At 36.0% G+C, this 12,372-nt stretch overlaps 1 protein-coding gene across 8 annotated transcripts in view; it reads right to left on the minus strand.

The window, feature by feature from the left end:
• NFXL1 (nuclear transcription factor, X-box binding like 1) overlaps positions 1 to 12,372 on the minus strand; it is a 74,827-nt gene that overhangs the window by 15,627 nt on the left and 46,828 nt on the right. For all 8 annotated transcript variants that reach the window (XM_078068575.1, XM_078068574.1, XM_078068573.1 and 5 more), the window contains exons 18-19: positions 9,720 to 9,886; positions 952 to 1,021 (exon numbers count right to left, since the gene is read on the minus strand). In XM_078068575.1, the coding sequence (XP_077924701.1) occupies positions 952 to 1,021; positions 9,720 to 9,886 (237 nt within the window). The remainder of the gene's footprint in view (positions 1 to 951; positions 1,022 to 9,719; positions 9,887 to 12,372) is intronic.

The following is a 12,372-nucleotide window of genomic DNA, read 5'->3' on the forward strand; positions in this document are numbered from 1 at the left end:
ATTAAAAAAAAAGGAAACATTGTTAACAAAAAGGCATATTATGCATTAATTTCTGTTTTTATTTAATCAAAGAGAATGACTACTATATTTAAGGCTTTGTCATCATCTCTCCCTGACTCTAAAGAGGATGAGAGAGAAGTGCATAAAGACAAAGAATTAAAATTAAAGTGGTACTGTTAGTACACCTGTAAGTCAAAAGGATTTCCTTTATAAATGTCCAACCAAATCAGATCACTGTCACTGCCGTACCTCCAACAACAAAGGAAATACTCTGACTTTTAAACTGACCAATTATAAAAAATAAATAAATAAATAAATAAATTGACCAATCACAGATAGACCACTTTGGTTTCCAAATTATCACCAAGATAAATCACCAGTGAGGTTTTTTTTTTACAACTTTATACTCTGAACAATTTTTCTAAACTATTTTTGATACTTTCAGGACAAATACAATGCATATACAAGCATCAGAATCTTTAAAAATAAAACTTTATATATAAGTGCTTTATATTAATTCAAGATAATAATGAACCTTAAAGTTCACACACACACACACACAAATATGCTTTTTAAATATCCTACTATGGATTTACTGCCTAACTGCCTATGACCCACACAGTTCTTTATCTGTTTATATTTTAAGGGATGGAGGGGTGAGCATTAGGTCAATACTTTATCATATAAAGTATATAAGCTAGCTTTAAAACTGCTTTTAAAAAATCTTCAAAGAGTCATTCCTAGTTCTAATACCCCAAAATTTCATAAAGAGATGTACATCTACAGTTAGTATATATTACATTTTTATAGACATCAATCACATTTTCCTCTCTGGACCCACATTTCTAGCAGGTTCAAAAAGACCCAAAATAAGAAGACCAAGAAAAAAAGAGAAAATCCAGAGAAACAATGCCCAAGAAATACAACTTAAAAGGTTCTATTAAAGCTTACCTCTTTAGGACACTGATTTTTGCAACAACTAAGGAGGTTCTTTTCATTTACATCAGCTGTGGTTATCTTTCTAAAAATAAGAGGAAGTTGTGATGACATTCAAACCAAAGTCCATTTTATAGCATAATCTCTCTAAAAATAATTTCCAACATATCCATAAAATTGTTTTATTTCACTTTTTCTTGAAAAATATTTTAATTGTGTATCATCTGTAACAACTGTCTTCAAATTACTTACCTGGTCTGATAACTGAAACCTTCCAGCCTTTTATCTATTACCAATAAATCAAATGTCAAAAGGGCAATCACTGCAAAAAGGAAGTATAAAACACACACAAAATATCATCTGTGCCTGGCCTTTAATAGGTCCTACTATTAAGGGGTCCCTGGGTGGCTCAGTCCCTTAAGCATCTGACTCTTGATTTTGGCTCAGGTCATGATCTCAGGGTGAGGGAATCAAGCCTCAAGTGGGGCTCCACGCTCAGCCCAGAGTCTGCTGGAAATTCTCTCTCCCTCTACCCCTTCCCCTGCGTGCCCTCGTGCACTCTCTCTCCCCAAATAAATGGGTAATTTTTTTTTTTAATTTATTCATTCAAGACACAGAGATACAAAGAGAGAGAATATGAGCAGGTGGAGCAGTAGAGGGAGGAGAAGAAGCAGGCCCCCCGCTGAGCAGGGAGCCCGATGCAGGGCTCCATCCCAGGACCCTGGGACCATGACCTGAGCCGAAGGCAGACGCTTAACCATCTGAGCCACCCAGGTGGCCCTAAATGGGTAAAATCTTAAAAAAAAAATTTCATATTATCTTCCCCTGTAGAGCAATCATTATTCATAACTATCATCTTCCTAAAGCTTCTACATAAAAGATTAAAAACTAATGATTCAATATATTACTTAAAAACTGACACAGAAAATGCTCACCCAGATTTTTTTTTTAATTTTTATTTAAATTCCAATTAGTTACATAAATTGTAATATTAGTTTCAGGTATACAATATCATGATTCCACACTTCCATACAACACCCGGTGCTCATCACAACAAGTGCCCTCCTTAATCCCCATCACCTGTGTCACCCATCCCCCCCCCCCCAAACACCTCCCCTCTGGTAACCAGCAGTTTGTTCTCTATAGTTAAGAGTCTTGTTTCTTGGTTTGCCTCTCTCTTTTTTTCCCTATGCTTGTTTGTTTTGTTTCTTAAAGAACAACAAAAAATTACTTCGAATTGAAGAATTTAGTAAGCTTATTTTAGGAAAGCTTTTTTGGTTTGTAAGCTATCAATGTTAGATATGGATTCATTTTAGACTTGATCATTTTAGATCAGTCTGTGTGCTTTTCTATTTGCTTGGTGGGCAATTCAGGAAAAGTCACAAACACCAAGGAATAAAACGACTTTGTCACAGACAGTTGAATATAATCACAATAGACACCCTTAAGATCCCTATCACATGTAGGTCAGTATTCTCTTCCCATTATCTTTCCTCTACTTTTGATTCTTTCTTTTCCTGCTTTTATTTCCCTTTATTAGACATAACTGCCAAAATATACCGTAAGTTTAGCCTAACTAACATCAAAACTATTACCTTAAGTATATGTATAAATTAGCATAAATGTACTCTAAGGTAACATATGCAATTTTCTTAGCAAAAATTCACTTAATAATATCACAAAGTCTTTATACTGGCTCTATTTTTTTTTTTTAAAGATTTTATTTATTTATTTGAGAGAGAGAGAATGAGAGACAGAGAGCATGAGAGGGAGGAGGGTCAGAGGGAGAAGCAGACTCCCTGCCAAGCAGGGAGCCCGATGCGGGACTCGATCCCGGGACTCCAGGATCATGACCTGAGCCGAAGGCAGTCGCTTAACCAACTGAGCCACCCAGGCGCCCTATACTGGCTCTATTAAAAGTCCTATTTTCATTCTTACAGGTATGGTGCTCACCTCTGAAATTTATTTTTTTTTTAAAGATTTTATTTCTTTGAGAGAGAGAGAGAGAGAGAGAGCACAAGCAGGAGGAGTAGAGGAGGGAGAAGCAGGCTCCCCACTGAGCAAGGAGCCCACTGCGGGACTCGATCCTTGGACTCAATCCTGGGACTCTGGGATCATGACCTGAGCCAACAGCAGATGCTTAACCAACTCAGCCACCCAGGCACCCCAGCTCACCTCTGAACTTAAGAAACTTAAGACTTAATATCATTTTGTTCCTTTCACTTTATAATTAGGAACCAACTAATTTTCCAACGCCTGTATCTCTTATATCTAATTTCTATAGAAGAAATTACATGAAGCAGAAAAGAACTAAAAAAGATAATATGAAATAATTCACTGAATTGAAAGTAAATGAAATTATCATAATGAATACTGAGTCTGAAGAATTCTCTATAAATACATACACTTCATGTTTTTGGAGGACTTTTAAAAACAGATTTATTAAGGTATGATGCAGAACACAATAATGTACACATTTGAAGTGGAAAATCTGGTAAGACTTGACATATGTTTACACCTATGAAACCATCACCACAATCAAGATAACGGACATACCCATCACCCTCAAAAGTTTCCTGTGTCCCTTTGGAATATCTTTATATTGCCCATCACCTGATAGGCAACCACTGATACGCTTTTTGTTGTATAGATTAGCTTCCACTTTCAAGAATTTTACATAATCAAATCATAGAGCATTAGTCTTTTTTGTTTGGCTTCTTTCACTGAAATCTTGAGATTTCACATTTTGAGGTTCATTCATGATATTGCAAATAACAATAGTTTATTTTTATTGTTGAATTTATTCCATTGTATGGATATACTATCATTTGTTTGTTTGTTTATTTTAAAGATTTTATTTATTTATTTGGCAGAGAGAGACACAGCGAGACAGGGAACACAAGCAGGGGGAGTGGGAGAGGGAGAAGCAGGCTTCCCGCTGAGCAGGGAGCCCGATGCGGGGCTTGATCCCAGAACCCCGTGATCATGACCTGAGCCAAAGGCAGATGCTTAACGACTGAGCCACCCAGGCACCCCCTACCACTTGTTTATTCACCTGCTGTTGGACATTTGGGTTATTTCCAGTTTTGGGTTATTACATATAAAAATATTATGAACATTCATGTACAAATCTTGTATGGACATACATTTCATTTCTCTTGGTTAAGTACCTAGGAATAGAATGGTTGTATCATATGGCGGGCAGACGTACAACTTTTTAAGAAACTGCTAAACCTTTTTCCAAGTGGCTGTTTCATTTTACATTCATATTAGCAGTGTATGAGTTCTAATTCTTCCATATCTTCTCCAACACTTAATACTGTCAGTCTTTTGTCTTTTTTTTTGTCTTTTTAATTTTAGCCATGCTAACAGGTACGTAGTTGTATCTCACCGTGATTTTTTTAGTTTTTATTTAAATTCCAATTAATGTACAGTGTAATACTAGTTTCAGGTGTACAATATAGTGATTCAATACTTTCATACAACACCTAGTGCTCATCACAACAAGTGCACTCCTTAATCCCCATCACCTATTTCACCCATTCCCCCCACCCACTTCCCTTTAGTAACCATCAGTTTGTTCTCTATAGTTAAGAGTCTGTTTCTTGGTTTACCACTTGCTTTTTTTCCCCCCCTTTGCTTGTTTTCTATGTTAAATTCCATATATGAGTGAAATCATGGTATTTGTCTTTGTCTGACTGACTTATCTCACTTTGCATAATACTCTCTACCTCCAACCATGTCATTGCAAATGGCAAGATTTCTTTCTTTTTTATGGCTGAGTAATATTCCATTGTATATACATATACATCTTCACCCATTCATCAGTTGATTGACATTTGTGCTGTTTCTATAATTCAGCTATTGTAGAACTGCTATAAACATCAGGGTGCATGTATGTCTTCAAATTAGTATTTTTGTATTCTTTGGGTAAATACCTAGTAGTGCAATAGTAGGATCATAGGGTAGTTCTATTTTTAATGTTTTGAGAATACTCTATACTGTTTTCCACAGTGGCTGCACCAGCTTGCATTCCCACCAACAGTGCAAGAGGGTTCCCCTTTCTCTACATCCTCACCAACAACTGTTGTTTCTTGTGTAGTTGACTTCATTCTGACAGGGTGTGCTGATATCTCATTATAGTTATGGTATTATAGTTTGGTATGCCTCTCCCTGAGGAGAGTGATGTTGAGCATCTTTTCATGTGTCTGTTGGCCATCTGTAGGTCTTCTTTGGAAAAATATCTATTCATGTCTTTGGCCCATTTTGTAATTCAATTATCCATTTTTGGATGTTGAGTTTTATAAGTTCTCTATATATTTTGGATAGTAACCCTTTTTCAGATATGTCATTTGCAAATATTTTCTCCCATTCCATAGGCTGCCTTTTAGTTTTATTGATTGTTTCCTTTGCTGTGCAGAGCTTTTTATTTTGATGAAGTCCCAATAGTTTGTTTGGTTTTGTTTCCTTTACCTCAGGAGACATCTAGTAGGAAGTTGCTACTGCCAATGTCAAAGAAGTTACTGCCTGTGTTCTCTTCAAAGATTTATTGGTTTCCTGTCTCACATTTAGATCTTCAATCCATTTTGAATTTATTTTTGTGTATGGTGTGAGAAAGTGGTCCCGTTTCATTCTTTTGCATGTTGCTATCCAGTTTTCCCAACACCATTTGTTGAAGAGATTGTCTTTTTTCCATTGGATATTCTTTCTGCTTTGTAGAAGATTAACTTCCCATATATTTGTGGGTTCATTCCTGGGTTTTCTATCCTCTTCCCCTGATATATGTGTCTATTTTTGTGCTAGTACCATACTGTTTTGATTACCACAGCTTTGTAATATAACTCGAAGTCTGGAATTGTGATGCCTCCAGCTTTGCTTTTCTTTTTCAAGGCTGCTTTGGCTACTGGGGGTCTTTCAAGGCTGCTTTGGCTACTGGGGGTCTTCTGTAGTTCCATACAAATTTTAGGATTAAGTGTTCTAGCTCTGTGAAAAATGCTGGTGGTATTTTGATAGGGATTGCATTAAATGTGTAGACTGCTTTGGGTAATATAGGCATTTTAATAATATTTGTTCTTCTAATACATGAGCATGGGATGTCTGTTTCTTTGTGTCATCTTCAATTTCTTTCATCAGTGTTTTATAGTTTTCAGAGTACAGGTCTTTCACCTCTTTGATTAGGTTTATTGCTAGGTATCTTATGGTTTTTGGTGCAGTTGTAAATGGGACTGATTCCTTGATTTCTCTTTCTGTTGCATCATTACTGGTGTATAGAAATGCTAACAGATTTCTGTATATTTTTGTATCCTTGACTTTACTGAATTCATTTAGCAGTTCTAGCAGCCTTCTGAGTAGAGCCTTTTGGGCTTTCTCTATAGAGTATCATATGCCTTCTGCAAATAGTGAAAGTCTGACTTCTTCCTTGCCGGTCTGGATGCCTTTTATTTCTTTTTGTTGTCTAATTGCTGTGGCTAGGAGTTCCAGTACTATTTTGAATAAAAGTGAGAATGGCCATCCCTGTCTTGTTCCTGATCATAGAGGAAAAGTTCTCAGTTTCTCCCCAATGAGGATGATATCAGCTGTGGGCTTTTCATATATGGCCTTTATCACATTGAGGTATGTTCCCTCTAAGTCTACTTCGTTGAGGGATTTTATTATGAATCGATGTTGTACTTTGTCAAATGCTTTTTCTGCATCTATCGAAAGGATCATATGGTTTTAATCCTTTCTCCTATTAATGTGATGTATCACATTGATTGATTTGTGAATACTGAATCACGCTTGCTGCCCAGGATTTAATCCCACTTGGTCACAGTGAATGATTTTTTTTTTTAAATGTTGGATTCAGTTTGCTAGTATTTTATTGAGAATTTCTGCATCTATGTTCATCAGGAATATTGGCCTGTAGTTCTCTTTTTTAGTGATATCTGTATCTGGTTTTGACATCAGGGTAATGCTGGCCTCATAGAATGAATTTAAAAGTTTTCCTTCCTTTTTCTATTTTTTGGAATAGTTTGAGAAGAACAGTTATTAACTCTTCTCTAAATGTTTGGTAGAATTCTCCTGTGAAGCCATCTGGTCCTGTACTTTTGTTTGTTGGGAGTTTTTCAATTACTGATTCAATTTCTTTGCTGGTTACCAGTATGTTCAAGTTTTCTATTTCTTCCTGTTTCAGGTTTCATAGTTTATATGTTTCTAAGAATGTATTCATTTCTTCTAGTTTGTTCAATTTGTTGGCATACAGTTTTTCATGATACTCTAATTGTTTGTATTTCTATGATACTGGATGTTATTTCTTCTCATTTGTGATTTTATTTATTTGGGTCCTTTCTCTTTTCTTTTTGATAAGTCTGGCTAGAGGTTTATCAATTTTATTAATTTTTTTCAAAGAACCAGCTCCTTGTTTCATTGATCTGTTCTATTGTTTTCTTTTCTATATCATTTATTTCTGCTCTAATCTCTATTATTTCCTTCCTTCTGCTGGCTTTAGGCTTCATTTGTTGCTCTTTTTCCAATTCCTTTAGGTATAAGGTTAGGTTGTTTATTTGAGATTTTTCTTGCTTCCTGAGGTAGGCCTGTATTGCTATATTCTTCCCTCTTAGGACCATTTTTGCTGCATCCCAAAGGTTTTGGACCATTGTGTTTTCATTTTCATTTGTTTCCATGTATTTTTTTCTTTATTTCTTCTTTGGTTTCCTGGTTGGTCCATTCACTGTTTAGTAGCATGTTCTTTAACCTCCATGTATTTGTGGTTTTTCCAGATTTTTTCTTGTGGTTGACTTCTAGTTTCATAGTGTTGTGGTAGAAAAGGTGCATGGTATGGCTTTAATCTTTTTGTATTTGTTGAGGCCTCTTTTGTAACCTAATATGTGATCTATCCTGAAGAATGTTCCATGTACACTTGAAAAGAATGTGTATTCTGCTGAAAAACAAACACTTCAAATGTATTCAAGGAAAGGAAAAAGGAACTCCAGACAACTGTAGTAATGGAAGCCACCTCAATCCATATATATCCACACATCCCCCCTAAAAATCATTCAGCTCATTAATAAAATCACTCAAATCCCATAACTTCCAAATAACTAGAAGATACAAATTTCTACAAATTTCAAAATTACCTATAAGTAGAAAAATAAATACCAATTCATAGCAGAGCTATTTCTCAAGCTCCCTCAGCAAATCATTTCAGAGAACCAGGAGTGTTCCGGAAAAACTGAGCAGAAAAGAGAAGAGGGTAACTGAGCTAACATCACACCAAAAAGAGAAAGTCCACCCAGATGTGAAAAATCTTGGTAGATCAGAGCACTAACTATGGGAAGAAACTTTAAAAAGTGTACAAGAATTAAGGAGCCAATCTTGGAAAGGCAACACTCTGGACAAGAAGGTAGAAAAGTAAAGTCACCCTTTGGAGACGGTATGATGAAGGGAAAAAGAAGTAAGAAAGGGAAATTCAGGCCCTGCAAGACCAAAGAAAATCTCTTTCCTCAGTATCCCTCATTAATAAAGCAAAATTGCCATCTTCACTTTCCCTATAAAACTTCTAAAGCTAAAGTAATATTTTATTCTTAAAATTTCAACAAAACAATTTTCATATTTAAAAAGAATGAAATTTGACTTTTCCAATTTAAGAAAACATGAGCCTACAGTATAAGTGACAAAAACAAATTTAAGGGTGCCTGGGCGCCTGGGTGGCTCAGCTGGTTAAGCAACTGCCTTCGGCTCAGGTCATGATCCTGGAGTCCTGGGATCGAGTCCCGCATCGGGCTCCCTGCTCGGCAGGGAGTCTGCTTCTCCCTCTGACCCTCCTCCCTCTCATGCTCTCTGTCTCTCATTCTCTCTCTCTCAAATAAATAAATAAAATCTTAAAAAAAAAAAAAATTTAAGGGTGCCTGAGTGGCTCAGTTGGTTAAGTGACTACCTTCAGCTGAGGTCATGATCCCAGAGTCCCAGAATCAAGTCCCGCATCGGGCTCCCTGCTCAGTGGGGAGCCTGCTTCTCCCTCTGACCCTCCCCCATCACGTGCTCTCTCTCTCTCGCTCACTCTCTGTCAAATAAATAAATAAAATCTCTAAGAAAATTTAATATTAACAGGCATTTCTCAAAAAGTACTTATGTTCAAAAAATCAGAAACAAAGTCATATTCCCAAATTTAACTTCAATAAAATACACTTACAAAGAGCCCACTTTACAAACTTGGGTGAATGAAGCTGAACAAGTTAGTAAATTATGTTAGATTGTGATTAAGTAGAAAAAAATGGGAATTTTTTTCCCCTCCACATAATCCACAAGCAAAAACATGCATTTTATTAAGTGTACATATTTTTTAAGTAAAGGAAATATAGAAGTCATAGCGTACTACGACAAATGCCATAACAGCTACATTTGTAATAAAAGTCCATAATTTAAAAATTATGCCTCAATAACTATGTGCACTTCAACTTTTCATCCAGCAAAATTCTAGTTTGACACTGTTATTCGAGCAATCTGCTATTATATTTTTTAAAGCAGCGATATAACCTTTTTCCTTAAAAAATCTTATACAGAATCCCCAAATGGAAAAAAAACCAGAATTGTCTTTGAATTGTATTGTCTTTTAATTGTATTTACAAGGTGAAATATTCTACGTTTCTTTCTTCAGGTCCCTACTGGAAAATCTAGTCTTCTAACGTCTACGGGCAACACTGAATAATGTTCCTTGAAGTACTCTTTATAGGGTTCTGAATTATGAAAAGATACTAGTTAAAAATACTTACAGTAAAACAAGAATATTTCTTCAGTCCACTTACCTACATTCCACATATAGGCTTGTGATCTTGCAGTGACATTTTATTCTAAGCATCTGAACACAAGGAGGACATTCTCCAGGGTGACATGGCAAAACACATGGATGGGGACAACCCAGAGGCCGTGATTTAGAGCACCCTTCTTCACACTGAAGGCATTCTGGGCCAGCCTGATAGGTAGAAAGGAAATAAATCATCTAAGTACAGAAGTCTAACATTTCCATATATTAAAATTATAAAATTTATGTATCCCATTAAAAGAAAGTACTTTTGCAGCTCTTAGGAATACAGTTAATAAAATGGTGCACTCTTAAAAATGGTTTCACTCTTAAAAATATTCAAAATGAAAAAAATACATATTCAAAATGAAGAACAGCAAGATTATCAATATGACCACTATTCACAAAGAGTTTTATGTCTACAAACCTCATTCAATCAAACTGCTTCATCTTGAAATTGTACTTGATTGCGAGTATTCCTACTAAAAATGTAAATTAGTTCCTAAAGAATAGCCAGTAGCAGAACAAAATAAAACAGTTTGTTTTTTTATATTTTATTAATTTGAGAGAGAGAGAAAGAGGGAAAGAGAGAGAGCACAAGCAGGAGGAGCGACAGAGGCAGAGGGAGAAGCAGGCTCCCTGCTGAGCAGGAAGCCCGATGCGGGGCTCGATCCCAGGACCCCGGGATCATGACCTGAGCCGAAGGCAGATGCTTAACTGACTGAGCCACCCAGGCACCCCAAAATAAAACACTGTTAATTCATTTCCACCCAACAAACATGATCACCATCAAACTAAAGAAATCAACACTCTGTTAATACATAAATAAAAATTCCCAAAGCATGCAATGTTCTGGAGACACTGCTCTCACCTTGCCAAAGAGAAACATGCATAAAGGGGAAAAAGGAGAATGACCAGCAGTTTATGTTTTAATGTACTTCAATGAACCAAAATTACATTACATTTACAAATACATGTATTTCTTTTTTTTTTTTTAAAGATTTTATTTATTTATTTGAGAGAGAGAGAGAAACCACATGAGAGGGGGGAGGGTCAGAGGGTGAGGCAGACTCCCTGCCAAGCAGGGAGCCCAATGCGGGACTTGATCCCGGGACTCCAGGATCATGACCTGAGCCGAAGGCAGTCACTTAACCAACTGAGCCACCCAGGCGCCCTACAAATACATGTATTTCAATGTAACTCAACAAGGCACATCTCTACTCTAGGAATTTAATAATTTAACTACCATCTACCTACTAAAGAAGTTTAAAAATTATTATTGCAGGCTATTACTTATTTTCACATGTCATACATGAGATAAAGTAAGAGAGCTACAGACAGGGATACTAAGTCTTAAAGTTTAAAAATTTTGTTATCATTCCTAAGTATAGCCATGATTACAAAAGAGTGATTATGTCAATAAAAATCTAAACTATTTTTGACATGTAGGATTATGTCAATAAAAATCTAAGCTATTTTGACATGTAGAAACACAAAAAGTGTTTCAATTATGAGACATTCTTCTAAAAATAATTTCTATTTTTTATTTTTAAAAGTACATTAATTTATTCTACATTCTTTCAGCATCATATGCCAGGAATTATTCACATGCTGGGAATATGCAAAATGGGAGAGATCCCTGACCTAAGAAACTTAAATTTAAGTGAGGGAGATAAAGAACATAATAGAATGTCTTCATAAATACTCTGAAAAAAGAAAAAGCAGGTTAAGAGGGAGTAAAAGGAGCAGTAAGAAGGAAGCCTATCTGATAAAGTTCATGTTTGAACAGAATAAATAAGGGAGAGAGCCATAAAAATGTAGAGTCCCAGAGAAAAGAACACTAAGTGCAAAGCCTCTGACGTAGAACAAATTTGGAATATTCAAGAAATAGCAAGAACAGAAGTAGAAATGAGCACGTGAGTGATGAGTGAAGAGGGAGGAAAGGTAGTCAGAAGTTAGATCATTATGAAACCTTATAGGCCATCATAAGGCCATTTGGATTTTATCCTAAGAGTAACTGAAAGCTACTGATGGGTTTTGAACAGGGAGATAACACACCTGACCTACATTTTTTTTTTTTTTTACTTACATTTTTAAAAGATGAATCTAGCTGATGCAGTAAGAGAAAAGTGGGAGTAGAGAAGTTGGCTGGGAGAATATTACAGACATCTCTAGGGAAGAGATGATGGTGGCTTGGATGAGGATGTTAGTGGTGGAGATTATAAGAAATGGTCAGATTCAGGGATGTACTTTGAAGATAAACCTGACAAGGATCTTGTGAGACAAGGACAATGAAGAAAGAAATCAAGAAATGTTCCTCCCTTTAATCAGCAGAACTGGGTAAAACTGGTAATACAACTTTCTGAAATGGGAAAGACTAGGAGAAAGATAGGCCGAGAAATCTCAAAATACGCAAATATAACCAAAGATGACACACACAGTCTGTTTCACTTGTTTTTTCCTGGCTATGTGGTACACCTGCAATAATCTTTCATTTAAATAACATGAACAGAAGAACATACTGGGCTGGGAGTTAAGACAGGGATACTACCACTCTCTGATTACTACTGTCCTGTTACACGATCATGAACAAGTCACTTGACAACCTTCAGTTTCCCTATCTGCAAAAGAAGAATTATATTGATGATATGAGGCTC

This window comes from Halichoerus grypus, chromosome 3 (genome assembly GCF_964656455.1).
Source record: "Halichoerus grypus chromosome 3, mHalGry1.hap1.1, whole genome shotgun sequence".
NCBI classification, from domain to species: domain Eukaryota; kingdom Metazoa; phylum Chordata; class Mammalia; order Carnivora; family Phocidae; genus Halichoerus; species Halichoerus grypus.